The 15,482-nt window shown below is 37.4% G+C and overlaps 1 protein-coding gene across 7 annotated transcripts in view; it reads right to left on the bottom strand.

Moving 5' to 3' along the window:
- Positions 1-1,521: 1,521 nt before the first annotated feature.
- The window catches only part of SACS (sacsin molecular chaperone), a 66,577-nt gene continuing 52,616 nt past the window's right edge, over positions 1,522-15,482 (bottom strand). For all 7 annotated transcript variants that reach the window (XM_044442059.1, XM_044442060.1, XM_044442058.1 and 4 more), the window contains one exon: positions 1,522-15,002. In XM_044442059.1, coding sequence (XP_044297994.1) covers positions 3,442-15,002 — 11,561 coding nt within the window. In that variant the 3' untranslated portion in view covers positions 1,522-3,441. The remainder of the gene's footprint in view (positions 15,003-15,482) is intronic.

Here is a 15,482-nt window from a genome sequence, read left to right as displayed (position 1 = left end):
CAGCTGTGATTGCTGACCAGAGAAATGCAACTTAAAATTCATATTCAAAATCCTTGTACCACATATGTATATTTCATTAAAATACATAAGTAGCTACACTTAAAGCTTAAAAATGGCTGAACATACATGTATGAGTTCTTATGTATATTATGTATATTCTTGTACATACTTTTAAGTGAGCGAAGCATTTTGTGAGGACTAGCAAACAATACACAATTTGGCTGATTTGCTTTATTGCTGAAATACCTGAAAAAAAGGTACACTGTTCTCCTATATAATTCATCTCAATTTTACACAAGTATGAAAATAGTATGCTCTTTTATTGCATTCCACCAATATTCCAAATCATTTAGCCCTGCTCAAGATGTAGCAACTAAGGACAAAGAGGACAGTAGAAAGAAAGAAAAAATAACAGCTGAATTACCCTGTTCTTCCCTACAACTTCCTTTGCTACTCTGCGATGGCCAAATACACATGGTAATGGTGCATCAACCCAAGTCCCAGGTTTTAGCAATCTCCAGGAGTGCTATTTGCACAGATGAGGCTAGTGTACAATTGTGCCTGTTCCCAGAGATGTCTCATCTAGTGACCATCATGCATGTCTTAGTTCTGTTGTTTGGACTACTGTAATATGCTCTATGAGGAGCTGCCTTTGAAAACTGTAAACTGTCCCTGGAATGTTACAACCAGACTGCTAACCAGAACCAGTTATAAGGAGCACGACTTGCTGGCTATCGGTCTGTTTCCTGGCACCTAAGGTGCAGATTATAACAGATATAGCTGTACAGGGCAGCTAATATAGATGAAGAAAATCCTAAGGAAAGCTGATCATAAAACTTTTGGATAGCTTGGGACCAGGCTACCTGAAAGATTGCCTTCTCCTGTACTCAAATGCTTGAGTTTGGATTTATGAGGAGGCCTTTCACTCAGAACTACTGCCATCAGTGGTGCTTTTGGTGGGAATGGAAATACCCCCTTTTTAGTGTCCACAATGACTCTGGAACTCCTTGCTATGGGAAGCTTGGTCGGTTCCCCCACTTCCAGGCAGGCTTTTGGCACACAAACCATTTGTGATGAAGGGTTTAACTGGTTACTGCTTTTTATTCTATTATTTTAATTGTGCTTTTAATTAATTTTTATTATATGTTTTAGTTAAGATTTTGTCTGTCTAGATTTTATTGTTAGCTACATTGAGTGCCCTGTTTTTGGTGAGCAGGCAGAATAGAGATCAAAGAAATGTCCTAAAATGGAAATGATTTTATATTTGAAAAAGAAACAGGAGAGCAATGTATGCTGGAAGTATTAGTTGGCTTCCAGTGTCATCCTATTCTGAAATGGTTTCCACATGGAAAACAAAAAATTTGTGGTGGTACAATTTGAATCTTCCCCAAAAGAAACTGCGATGAAACAGATTTTAGGTGTTGCTATCTCATCAATGTAACCAATGAACTGAAAAATATTTTCCTTTACCTGCGCTGATAATTACTGGTGAAGCATCTCATTTAAAAATCAACACACCAGTCTGGAGACTTTTCAAGTTTATTATTAAAATTATTTTATGGCACTTAACAGCAAGAATAGTTACAATGGCCTTGCAATCAAAAGTAATCAAAGATTTCAAAGCCTTGAATTTGTTTAGAAGCCTTCCAAACTGAAAGCCCATTGACTGAAGAGCTTTTTTCAACTTTTTTTCCCTTTTATATTGCAATAATTTTGGTTGTAATATCTTCCACACTTATCTTAATCCGTTTTTATTTTACATGAGTAAAATTACAGTTTCAGTGTACTAATCAAGTAATTATGATCATCAGATAATAATGCAACATAATACTAACTGCAGCAGATTTATTGTACAAGTTTTTGTGATCTTTTTACAAATATTGAATAATTTACATGACATTATCAAAAGTATTACAATTTATAAATGAAAGAGTATGAACTAAAAAACAGACAGTGCGAGACAAAATAAAAAAGCGTAATATTGCAGCACCATTTAATATGTAATAAAAATTATCCCACTGTATACCAAAATACTTTACCAAGATACACTATTCCCAAGGGTAGCTCATGAAAAAAAACAAAACAAAACAAAACAAAAATGAAGCAAGGCAATTTCTGTAAAAGATTAGTTTTGCTGTGCAGTTTCAAAAACCCTACAGAAACTGAAGTACTTTGCCAGGTAATGCACATGCAATTTTCATTCAACAAAAGATAAAACCAAAGTTAGTTATAAGAAAAATAAATCTTTTGTTGAAGTCAATAAACATTTAAGATTATGTGCTGTGTCAAAAGTCATTCAGTAACCTCTAATGTAGCTTCTGATGAAACATTACAGACAGTACTATTCGAAGTGAAATTAATCTCCATGAAAAATACATGTATACAGAATAATCCAGAGTGACTTTTCTCCTAAGATTTTTGAACTACTTAAGAGAGTAATATGCCCATCTTATATTAGTACACTGAAAAATGACACCTCTTGGAAACATAGAATTGAACGGATGCAATCCAAGGTTATATACACATACATTGCAAACAGATTTCATCTATCACAGTCCTAAGCTTTGGTTACATAAAGTGCAGTTCAACCCTGTGAATTTTATCACTGTTTTGTGTACATAACCATATTTTACAGCTCATCCTGCAAATTATTAAATACATGTTCTAAGATTTTGCTAAAAGGCTCAGTTAAAAAATGTGTAAATTAAATTTAAATCCTGCATACCTGAGGCCTGAACAGTATTTCACTAACAGCAGGTTGTCATCAAACTGCTGCAAAACAGCAGGAGGAGGGCACTATTTGCAGTGGGAAAATGTTGGATTGTAGGGAGCTTCCAAGCCCTGGTTTGCCACTTTATCCTTGCAGTACTCCGCTTCTGCAAGACACTTTCTTGTAGTCAAACATCAGCCATTCATTTGCTGTGACAACAGGGAGAAGTGGAGGAGACAGAGGTTGCAAAGAAAATGTGATGATCATGAAAGGGTTCGATGCTCATCTGCTGCCCAACATGAAACCATGCTATCTCCCTGCTGTTTCACAGTCGTTCAGCAAAGCATATTCAGTGATGATCCAGATTCTCATATCCAAGCCCATCATGGAACATCAAGTTTGGCCCCAGTCACCATTGAAATATGCGCACTGTATTTGTAAGCTGCTAGAAACTATAGCCTCTGAAGTACAGTAACTGCACAAGTAAATCACATTTTATTCCATCACATTTAATATATAGCTCTTGCTAGCAAAGATGAACTCAGACATGCTCTTATCGCATTTGTGGCTGTGATCCCCTTTGCTAAGAGGACAACTCCCACTCTAATCACACAAAAGCGAATGGCTGAGTGCATGACTCATCAACTGGAACATGCCACCAAAAGGTAGCTTAGAGAAAAATTGCAGTTGGAGGCATGGTATATATGCATTCACCATGTTTTGAATCTCTCTCATATCTTTTGCTGAATAAAATTTTCAAGTTTTATTATAATACATGCTGTACACTCCATCACTCTCATAGCAACTTCAGAAGTGAATCTGTCATTTGGAATCTGTGGAAAAGGAAGGAGGTCTGGGTAGCGAGTTTTCAAGCTATCTACTCCATAGGCTTCCAATGTATGGACATCATTTGTAAGGCCTTCAAGTTGCTGACTGTATTCCTCAATTTTCTGCGCTAGTGCAGCTGGTTTCACATCTTTATCTGACTTACCCCTCGCTGCATAATCAGCAGCAATCAAAGCTAACTTGGTAGACAAATAACATTTAAAACACACCCACTCATTGGCATTTTTATGAAGGTCATTTCTTGCAGCTGAAAAGTTTGCTCTGGCTTGTCTCAACCACCTACGTGCCTCAACTGGATTCCCAACAGATTTGAATGTAGGTGGCACAAAAAATCGCTGGGAGTACGAGGGACCAGTAGAGGATGGGCATTTCTCTTTAGACTGTTGTCTTTCAGATTTATGGCTTGTTGCTTCCTGATTCCATGAAGTGTAAAATCTTTGAAATGAAAATTTGTCTGACTGAAATCGAGAAGCTGAAGATGTAAATGTTCTTCTGGATGCCCTATCTGCATTTTGGTCTATAAAAGCCTGCTTTTCTAACCTGTTGATCTCATTTTGTAAATGCTTAAAAACCTCATTGGCTATATCAAGGTTCTCTGCATTTTTGTCTGGATGCCACTTCAGATAAAGCCTTCTTATAATTTTTTTCCTTTCAGATTCTGGAAGCTTCCAAGCTTGTTCCACCACTGATGTAACTTCCCTTAAAATTTCTGATAGAGAATTTGCTTTAGCCTTTTTGGGAGAATGATGTTTAGATGATGATGATGTTTTGTGACTCTCTCGTCCGGGAAAAAGAGGAGGAATTGTCCTTGGCCCATGTGCTGGAAATTCTGTAGGACTAGTCGGAGTAGATGGTGCACTGTCCCTGCTCTGCGAACTCTCATCAGGTCTTGAGAATTTGTATAAATCAAGGGAACTTACTATTTTGTACTCACTGTACCCAATGTCAATTTGATAAATCTTGCCTAGAAAGCTAGAATTTTCATCATCTTCTCTTTCTACTTCTTGCACTATGATAGCATATGTATAGGTTGGGTGGTAAGATCCATAGATATCTCCCCCTTCAGCATCAACAAGGTAACCAACATATTCACCTGGATAAAAAACATTCATTGGATCCATAAGAAGAGTATAGTGAATTTCAGATGGTATAGGAGTGCCAGGCATAGGCAGTTCAAGCTTTGATGGTTCTGAAGAGTCATACTTCACCCCTAAACTATCAAGCTTTTCACTAATTCGGTATATATCATTGCACCCCAACATAGCAATCAAATAGGATGTATCAGAAATCAGATTATCAGTTGCAGATTTCAGGGTCATGGCTAATGCTAGAAGGAAATTTATGTCTTTGCTATCTGAGTGTTGTATATAGAGCAATATTACTGCATTTCCATATCTCTTTAAAAAAGCAAATGTCTCACTTTTACTGTGAGGAATTGGAGCAAAACCTTTAACCCTCAATGTTGTTTGTAACTTCTCAAAACAAGAAACTTTCAAGCCTTCTCTCAAGGTCTTGCAAAGTTTTATGGCTTTCTCTTCATTAGCTAAAAATGCATTGTCATTTTCATGTTTCATAATTCTAATTAGTCCTGTAATAAACTGTTCTGAAGACAGTAGTAACTGAAGCCTTCCCTGAAGAGAACAAAGTGCTCCAAACTGACACATTTTGGGTGACTCTTCATCCAACTGCTCCTCAAGAATACTGCTGAGAAGACGAGGTCGCAGTTTCTGAGGAAACAGCATTATCAATTTTGTGTGAAAACCATGGTCTTTTCCTAAGTAACACTGGCTAAGATCAACAAGCATTTGCACACCAATGTTTCCTTGTATTCTACTTTTGTAATGAGGTGCATCATCAAAAACTAAGATGCTTGATTTTACCAATCTACCATCTTGACTTGGAAGATAAAGAGCCAAATCTCGCACATTATCAAGGTCATTTCTCACTTTGACGGAATCATTTTGAAGACTTTTGAACAGTCCAGAAACAACTCGTTTAACTGTACGCATTTCATTAGGATCAAGCTGTTTTCCTTCAGAGTTTTTGAATATACGATTCAAAACTTCAACATACTGCTTTGTTGAAATAACATCTTCAGTGCCCAAGTGTTTAAATAATTGGTGGAAGGTACCGAGTTCTAATGGAAGCTTGTACAAGTAAGGTTTAAAGTCAGATTCATATTCAAGATTTATTACCACTTCCTCAGGCTTCAACAGCTTCCAGCCTTCTTCAACCATCACAAAAGCAACTCCTCGAAGCTGAAACCGAAATTCTTTTTTCTCTGCACTAAGAAATTCATAGATGCTCCTTAAGACCTTAGCCCTTGTTTTTACCATATCCTCATCTAGAGTTGTTATATTGCATATATTTCTGCAATTGTTTATAACTTTTTCTAGAGGAGGATCTAAGTTAACATTAAGCATGGTCAAAACCTGCTCAAGTTGCTCTTGTGGACCAAGCGTGCTTCCTTCTTGTTCTTTAATACTTAACGGTGTTGCTTTCTCTGGAAGGATAGGGCATGATGTCCAGAGAAGCTGCAAAACATCTGTCTGTTTGAATTTAGGGTTTACCTGAGCTCCACTGAACTTTATTAGAGGGAGAGTTCCATTAACCTCTTGATATTGTGGATGGAATCTTACAATTTCCGCAGGAGCACGTTCTGGACACAAAAATGCAATTAAAGACAACTCTTTCAGGAAGTTTCCAGAGAGCAAATCTGTTCGTTCTTGAAATATATGATGGAGGAGGACATCCACTGTATTCTGCAGGGTATCCTTAGTCCAGTTTTCAGTGTTAGCTCTCATGCTGATCTCTTTAGCAAACTGCAATAACTGCTGCTGAGAAATCACGTATTTTAGTCCCATATTTCGAAGAAATGCTACCCATGATGTAAGAAATGCAGCACGATTTTTGGGTTTTGTGAGCTGCTCCAGTTTCTTAAAAAAATCTTGAGGTATGAATAGTTTTTCAGGAAGCATAACTTCAAAGACTCTTATGGTCCTATCATAAAAATGTTTTGCAGGTTTTAATCTATTGCATGTATCATGGATTATCAAAAAGCTCTCTAGCTTCTCAAACAACTGGTCCTTTATTTCTGATGATTCTTCTATGCTGGAGAGTCTGTTCTTTAAGTAAATCAGATGTTCTAGTTTGGCATCATAAGACAGACTTTCAATCTTTGGTAAGAGGTGCTTCAAATAAACTTCAAGGTCATCTACAGGGACACATCCTAAAACAGTATACAAGTCTTTTAAATGGATTTTCTCCTCAAGAAAGGCTGTTGAAGTTGATTGTGTCCACCTATCCACTTCAACTGAAGGAATACTCCTTGTGAGTACATAACACGCTCCACATTTTGAAATACTTATGTATCGTCCACTGATAGATTTATAGCATGGAAGGGACCTCAGTATTTTAATGTCATCCTCAGATGTTAAGTGATTTAGGTTGCAGCTGAAGTACATCAAAAGTGCCTCAAAGTCACTCTCAGCTAGTTTTTCTGTCTTAAATGTTGATGTTTGAACCATGTAATGTATGGCTTTTAAAATGCTTGGAGGATTATCTATATTTGCTGTATGACCTGACAGCAGTGGCACTAGAGCATTGTCCTTGGAGCAAATTTTGTTCAAAGCAAGCTGAATGCAACCTGTTTTCATTAAAGCATGAAACACTTTATCAGTCTGAGAATTTGGGAAGAGAGCTATGTGCATAAGACTGAGAGGAAGCAAGACATCACAGTCTGGTACAACAAGCTGATTGGAAGAGACAGTGAATTTTGTACCTGGAAGCAATGCCCAGTCCTTCAAAGTATCTATCACATCATCAAATGATGGTTTGCCCTCTTCCTGGTCATCCTTGGCATTTACAGATTCACTGATAAAATGCCATGCATTCTTAAGCCAGGATTCACTAGCAAAATTCTCCTTCCATCTCATGCAACCTCTGGCTTTGTATTCTCGTGGCAACACAGATGACAACAGTTCAGCAAAGCTGGTGATATCAAATATTTTTGCTACATTGCATTTAAGTAATATATTGCTGTACCGCAAAAACAGTGTGTTCATAAACAAATCTTTACGGGATGGAATGAGTTCATGATAGGTTGTTAAGAACTTAGGACGTTTTGAATCAAAAATCTGTAACACACTATCAAGTGTAATGAGCAAAGGTAAGCCTTCAATGTTGATTTCGTCTTCTTCTGCATCTTTAAAACAATAGTCAACAAGAAGTTTTAGACTGTGGAAAAGTTTTAAATTGGTTTGTTGAAGACGACAAGGTAGCTTCCCAATGTGGCAATTAGAATCTGGAGAGGAAAATGTCATTAAAAATGATCGGACGTCAGCAGGAGTCACATAGCTCACAGGAATGTCTGCATCCACAAGACAGTGAAAAAGATTTGCAGTTTCATCACAGCTATAGATTAAGTTAAAGCCAATTTCTAAAAGGAGATGTTTGAGTCTATACACATTTTCTGCTACTGTTTTGCGTGTTGTAATGTTGTACTCTACATTTTTGAGGTGTTGTAACTCATCTTGTAACAAATTATCAAAGAATGGCCTCGCTTTGCTTGAGGTAGACATATTAATCCAAGTAATGATAACCGCAGAATGCAAATCAGAGCCATCAATGTTTGGAGCTCTCACAACAGGAAGGAGACGTTTTGAGTCCTCGTGAATGCAGCTGTACACTGCTTTCACTAAGCAATACCAATCTGGCTGCAGATCAAGTCTGTTAACTGGGAAAAATGATAGAAATTTTTTCAAAGTGTCTTTCACAGAATGCATGGATGTGTTTTGTAGCACTGACACTGTTGGGTCACTTCCTTGAAAGTAACGTTTCTTCAGCTGAATCAGAAGTTCAACATAGGCCGGTGCGATCAATGCTGTCATTAAACTATTATTCCAGTCACTTCGTACTCCAACTCCATTATCATCACGCCACAGATTTCGTCTGGCAGAATCCAGAGCAAAGTGCCCATTCACATGAAATGGTAATCCAGTCTCTAAAGACAATGGTAAGAAACAAAATGCTCTATGTGGCTTTTTGTAGTTGTGAGTAATGCATGCAGCAACTCCTCCTCGGGGAAAAAGGGTAATGTCTTCATTCTTATGTGCAGATACAACACTCTTAGATACCTTTTCAATGGCTGAAAATCCTGACCTATTACAAATTAGCCACGTTGTAAGGTTACCTTCAGAATCTTCAGTATCCATAGTATAAGTGATTTGTTGCACAGGTATCTCATTAAGCTGTTTTTTCTTAGTTACACTGTCAATTACAGAAGCGTGGAATTGCTTTCGTTTCAGCCTATCTCCATCAGTTACTTTGCCAGTTACAGAATACAATACATTAAGTGCTCCTGTTGTTTTCTCTATTTCACAAATGGAAATTTTCTCCATGTGGTTCAGAAACATCAAGAGTTCTGCTCCATCTGTACGCAGCTTATCTAGAAGGTTTTGTACCATTCGGTCAGAGCACGGCACTGGGGAGATTTCAGAAACTTTTGCCATTTCTGCATTACGAAGTGGAAACCTAAACATAGTGCAATTTTCCAGTTTAAAATGATCTCCTAAATAGAGATCTAAAACATCAGAGAACTGTGTTCTGAAATCAGAATCCAAGTCCCTAAACATGCGCCCAGGACTAATTGATGTTGAACCTGGTGCATATCTAGCATGAGGGTCAAAAATACAAAGTATATCATTACCAGAAATGAAAGAAGGACAGTCAGTTATGTGATACACGGAATTGAATCCTATGCCATACTGACCAGTTTTACATGGATTGCCTTCTTTAGTGCCTTTTCCAAGGTTCTGAATTCCTCTAATGTCATCTTCAGTAAATGGTTGATTGTTGAAGACACACAGAGCAGGCCCCTGAAGTGGCGACCACTTTTCATCAAATATTCTATCAACGGGATGTTGTCGAGGATCAAACACAAAGCAGACTTCTGTAGCTTTTGCATCATCAGCATTCTGAAGGAGCTCCTTCAGCATTTCTTTTTCTGATGGATATGCATTAAGAATACTTTTAATTCTGCTTGTCAATTTTTCCTTCTGCCCAAACTCAGTCCCAAGGGTAGTAAAACAGATGTTTGATGCATATCGTTCTAAGGCTTTATGTCGCTTAGGTATAGCCCCAAGTTTCACTGCTACTTCTCTGGGGATGTCAGCATGGCAGTATTTTACAGTTGTATCTTTCACTTTTATCCAGGGACAGTCATTATAGCACAAAGAATTAGCAGGCAGAAGGACAAGGTGAGTATCTGGTAACAAAATTTCACCATACCTTTTTTCACAAAGTTCTTGCTTCTTTTCTCTAATGAGACTCCATATTCCTTCACTAATGATTCTCCTACAAAGCTGAAAGTTTTCCTCCGTCAATGGTTTACTTCCTTTTTCCTGATTGATTGACTCAAGAACTAGAGCAAAATCTTCCACTGTAAAAGCATGACGTACTCCCACACTTTCAAACAGGTCACGAAAACTATTTCTGTATTTATTAGACAGCTGATGGAGATATGGAGCTGCCTCAAAGTTCAGATGAAATGACACCTTTGAGGGATCAACATAGCCACTTTCAACAAGAATGAAACTGCAGGTTTTCAAATCCTCTATGATGACTGCTTTTGTAGCTCCATTTTGTTGCAATGCTTCATGGAGATATTTATAGCAAGCATTGGTGATATTTTCCTGATACAAAGTAATTCCATCAAAAGACTTTGCAACTTCTTTCAACTGGCTTATCACCATAGCGACAGTTGGTTTTTTAAGCAAGCCTAAAAATTCTTTGACAGCCAGTGAAATGTTCCCACAACCTTTAAAGGAATGGGAATTTTCATTAAGAATTGGCTTTAACAGACAAACTATATCTTGGTAATCAGCAGTGAAAAGTTCCATTGCTGAAAACATTGTTTCAGGATCAAAATCAGTACCCTTCCAGTGCAAAGAGAAGCCTGCTGGTTTTGTGAGAAATGGAAGGAAGGGTATGGTTTGAAAATTTTCAGCAAATTCTTTAGCTCTGGGATCTTTGCATTTAAGTTTTTCATCTATGAGACTTAATAATATACTGCTTCTGAGACAAGCTGAAGCATGATCACTTTTGTTGATTTCAGCCACAGATTCTGCACGTTCAATCAAGTCTTCCCATAAAATGTCATCTTTAGCCATACCTAACTGAACTAATTTGACCAAAATTACTGGATTAAGATAATCTTGAGTGGTGCCATGAGGAAATCTTCCATCTTCCTTATCATACAACTTTGCAACTCGACCTTCAGGATGGATCAATCTGGAAGGCTTCACCAGAGAATGTTCACTCAAAGAACAAGGAATACATGGAGTAGCACAAAGAATTTCTGAGAACTCACTAACTTTTTCATTTAGAACATAATACATTAAAGGATCACGGAGTTCTGCCTCAATCTCCTGAATATTTGGAAAAAATACTTCAGAAAAGAACTGTCTCTCTGAAAAAGTATTCTCTATTAACACTTGTTTACACCCTGCTTCTTCAAAGCCTACTTTGACCCAAGAAGGGAGGTCTACAGCACAGAGGTTTTTCGAGCCAGTTTTTTTAAGGTATTTGAGAAAAATTTTAAAGGCTGCACTTCCTATGTCTGGACGTTTTAACAGTGAATCATCTAAGAATCTCACATTCTTCATAGAAACCCAGGAAGAACCATCAGAAAACACTTGGATCCCTTCTTTACCTTTTGCATGAGCTATTTCTTCATAAAATCCTTGACATATCACTGAAAAATCATCATGCACTAAGTCAGGATCAGGCCAGACTGCACAATAATTGTAATTCTCTAGCTCGCCACAAACTGCCATGTTGCGCAAAACCACAAGAGCTTCCAAATACGCTTTTACTATAACATGCCGCATGAAGACTGTGTTCCATCTTCCTTTTGTGTCTGTTTTCCATATTTCTTTTCGATTTGATGTAACAGCAAAAGAGCCATTGATATGAACAGGCAGACCTGTTTTTATTCGAAGAGGCAAGTAACAGAATACCTCTCCTAAGTTGCTGCAATTGGGTTTCACTGTCCATTTTTGCTCTTGTGTTTCAGATAACATAACACCTACCGAACCACATGGGACAAGTCCTAGTCTTCGTCCACTTTCATGTAATGAGAATTTTAAGGCTTCTCCAGTGTCCATGCAAGAACATATAAGCCACGTTGTAGAGTCTACTGTTTTTTGTGGAAGTTCATCGGCAGGTCTTTTTGTCTGTCCAGCTTTAGCCATTTCAAAAAAAGAAACTGTGTCATCTTCTGGCCCCCTAAACACTGGAGAATGCAAATCAGCAATTCGCCTGAATACATGATGGAATTCTTCCACTGTTATTTGCAATATACATGAGGACTTTGGTAATTCAATACTAAGTTTTTTTGTGCTAGTATTACAGGCCTTCATGAGTTTAGCAGCTTCCTTTAGAATACTGGTAACAGGTGTAGTTATTGCTTTGGACAAGCACAGATTTTTTTTAATAGTTACAGTATCTTGAGCGGTAGCAGGATTTGATTCTTCAGTTTTCAAATATTTCAAAGCCATAGAGTTTACACACTGAGTAAACATTATCAATCTGTGCCCACAAATGCTAAACTCATCCACAAGTGAATAAATGTCTGCAGTATTGTAGCAAGTACTGCTTACTTCACTAACTTTAGACTCCTGCTGAGTTCTAAAAGAAAGTCTGAACAATGTCCCTTTGTAGCTGTAAGGTGTCTCCACAGTCAAGGGAAGCTGACAACCAAACACACCAATGAATGGCTTGAACTGATTAGGAAACTTCCTAAGTCTTTTCTGCTGCTTACTCCAATTAATCTTGATCCCAGGATTAGATTTATCTCTTATATGTTTACTGAGATGGTTGATGTTTGGATCAAACATGATCATAAATTCTCTGCTCATAATGATGGGGATATCAGTGATGTGGTAAACAGAGTTAAACCCCAAACCAAATTTTCCAACTTTGTCAACTTCTGCTCTTTTTAGAGACTCACCCAAACGAGTTATATTTAGGAAGTCAGAGTCAGAAAATTCAGAATTATTGAAAGACCACAGAGCTGGTCCATGACAAGCTGCCATTCCTGGATCCAGAAGATTTTCCCTTATGTCATTATTTCTCCTCATATCAATCAAAAAATTACATTCTGTTGCATTAGCATCATCAGCATTTTGAAGCAGCTCTTTGAAGATATCAGATACAGATGGGTATTCCTCCAAGATGTTTTTAATTCTTACTGTGAGAGGTTCTCTTTGACCTGATTGCTCAAATCCCATATTTTCTGGATTAATTAACCTAGTGCTGAGACATGGCACATTCAACCATTCTGCTGTTTTCATAGGTATGTCTTCATGAACTAGAATTATTGGCTCCACAGCATCCTCAAGCAAATCATTTAAGTCATCAACCTTGATATCACAGTAGCAGCACTCATGGATTGGTTTCATTGTAAGTCTGTAAGGTTTTTTGCTGCAATATACCGGAACAGGTGTATTTAAACTGGCTGGGATCTGACAGCTGTATAGCCACCTTATAATATTTAGCATAATGTGAAGATTTTGCTTACTCTCTTCTTCAGTAAGTGATTGTTCACTTTTGAGGTATATTTTCTGAATTACCATAGAAACATGGTCTGGAGTCAGCTGCTCAATTGACCCACAACATTTAAACAACTGGTGGAATTTAGCCATGGTTTTTGGCACAAAATGCAGATATGGCTGGAGATCAAGATCATGTGCTGGTTTTATCACTGCTTGAGAAAGTGAACAAAATGTTTTACCTGTCCAGACCCAAGGAAATTTCAAGGCTTTAAAAGCTTCTTTTCCTTCCTCTAAATGATCATGCATGAAGCCATAAATTTCAAGCAAGATGTGCTGAAACTGATAGTAATCTTCATCACTAAATTTTTTGGAGCTGTGCCAGTCTACTACTACTTTAAAGTGTTTTAACACTGATTTTATGTTAGGTTTGATAGAGATCCCTAATGCTTTTTCAACACCTGGATCGACACTTTCCACAAGGGGAACAGAGGAACCTACTAAGGTAGCTTGAGAGACATCACACATCTCAGGTGGTGAACACAGATTGCAATTATCACCTTTCCAGATTAATGAACTTGGATAGTTTGGAGGTCTTTCTTTGCATGCTGGAATCCATTTAATTTTTTTCAACATTGCTTTTGTTTCAGATGAATGCAGTAATGAACAATTTTTGTTTAAAATCATTAATAAAGTTCTGGCTTTTCTTGTAAGTGCATCATGATTTGTGCTAGCAGAGTCCTTCAAGTTTTCTATTTTATGAGCTACACTTAAAATATCTCTCTCTTCCAAGTTGCTCTCACCTTTTAGGCCTATTAATCTCAAAGAATGAAGAATATCTGGAGAAGTTCTAAAAATAGTAGGTGGAAAGCAGTGTTCTTCTCCATAGAACAGATTTTGTAATACTTCCACTTCAGGATCAAAAAGTTCACTGGCTGACACCATTTTTCCTTCTGAAATCTCAATAAATTGTAATGGTGTCAGCCAATCCAGCACTTCTGCATTTTCATTTTTGAGAAAAGTCAGATTTTCCAGAATCCACAGCATAATTTTTGTTGCTTCATCATTACAATAAAAGTTACTCTGAATATCTTTCAGAATAAACTTCATGCAATCTGTGCTCTTTAGCTGTTCTGCCTTCATTATATTTACTAAACGAATGGTAGTTTCATCACTGCTGTCAACTAGGGAAACAGAGAGTTTTATATCAGGTGGAAGTTTGGCAGTGTGATGCAGCACTTTACAGCCCTTCAATGCAGTAAAAGCAATGTCTTCCTCACATGATTGTCTAATTCTCTTAAATATTATTAGCTCATTAATTACTCTTTTTTCTTTTTCATTAACATCAGTAAAACTAGCAAGGAAGCTTCTAAAGGCATTTTTGTATGATGTGGGGAATGCCATGACCACACTTTTCAATTTCTGAACAGGAAGTTTTTCCACTATCTGCAAAACTACACTTGGCAGTGGGGCGTGTATGTATTTTTTTAAAAGTGGATGTTGTATAGAAGGATCTAGTTTCTTAAGCACAATTCCACCAAGTTTCTCAATGATCTCAGGTAAAAATTCTGGAAGCTGAGTTTCAGATCCATCATCTAGAATAATCGGCGAAGGAGTTCTTAATCTAACAAGTTCCACTATTTCTTCATTTCCATCTAATAATGTTTTTGGAGTAAGTGGCATGTCATCAAACATGGACAAGTCTTCAGAAAAATGTATATACAGATTCTTCCATACCATTTTAAGCCACGAAACAGGGGGCTGGTTTTTCTCTTCAGATAATGGAAACCACTGCACCACAATCTCTTTATTAGGCCATACATTATTCATAACTTCCTTGATGAGCCGTGCAAATCGTTCAGGGTTCAGAAGCTGAAGCTGAGTGCATGGTCTTCCTGAAATAAAGGTAATGAAAACTGAAGAAATTTTTAAAGAGCTTTGCACAATAGTAAATCAAAAGAAAAATAGAACTCGGTTTGTTTTGTGTCTTAGGATTGTCAATTAAGAGGATCATCTTACTAGCAAGGGATGAAATGCATTTGGGTGGCCTGATCACTTTGCATCATCTTTCACTGCAGTGTCAGAAACAGCATTTAGGCTGAATTTCAATTTAATTCTTGCGTATTACAGCAGATCCATTTTTAATCCCACCCAATCTTTTGCCTTACTAGAGGCTAGTGATTATATGATCCATAAAGAGCCATGGGACAGTGTACAGGTTCTAAAGAAAAATCTATTACCCTTTTTGATCAGAAAGTTAATGGCCCTTATGTGCCACACATTTATTGGAGCAAGGGAAGAATGCAGCTGCTGACATGTATAAATCCCAGATGCCATTTTCAATTAATTTTATTATCCCCATCATGGCACACAAC

The sequence above is a fragment of the Varanus komodoensis genome, unplaced genomic scaffold (genome assembly GCF_004798865.1).
Source record: "Varanus komodoensis strain SLA01 unplaced genomic scaffold, ASM479886v1 scaffold4, whole genome shotgun sequence".
Lineage (NCBI taxonomy): Eukaryota > Metazoa > Chordata > Lepidosauria > Squamata > Varanidae > Varanus > Varanus komodoensis.
This window is presented reverse-complemented; position numbering and strand designations above follow the sequence as displayed.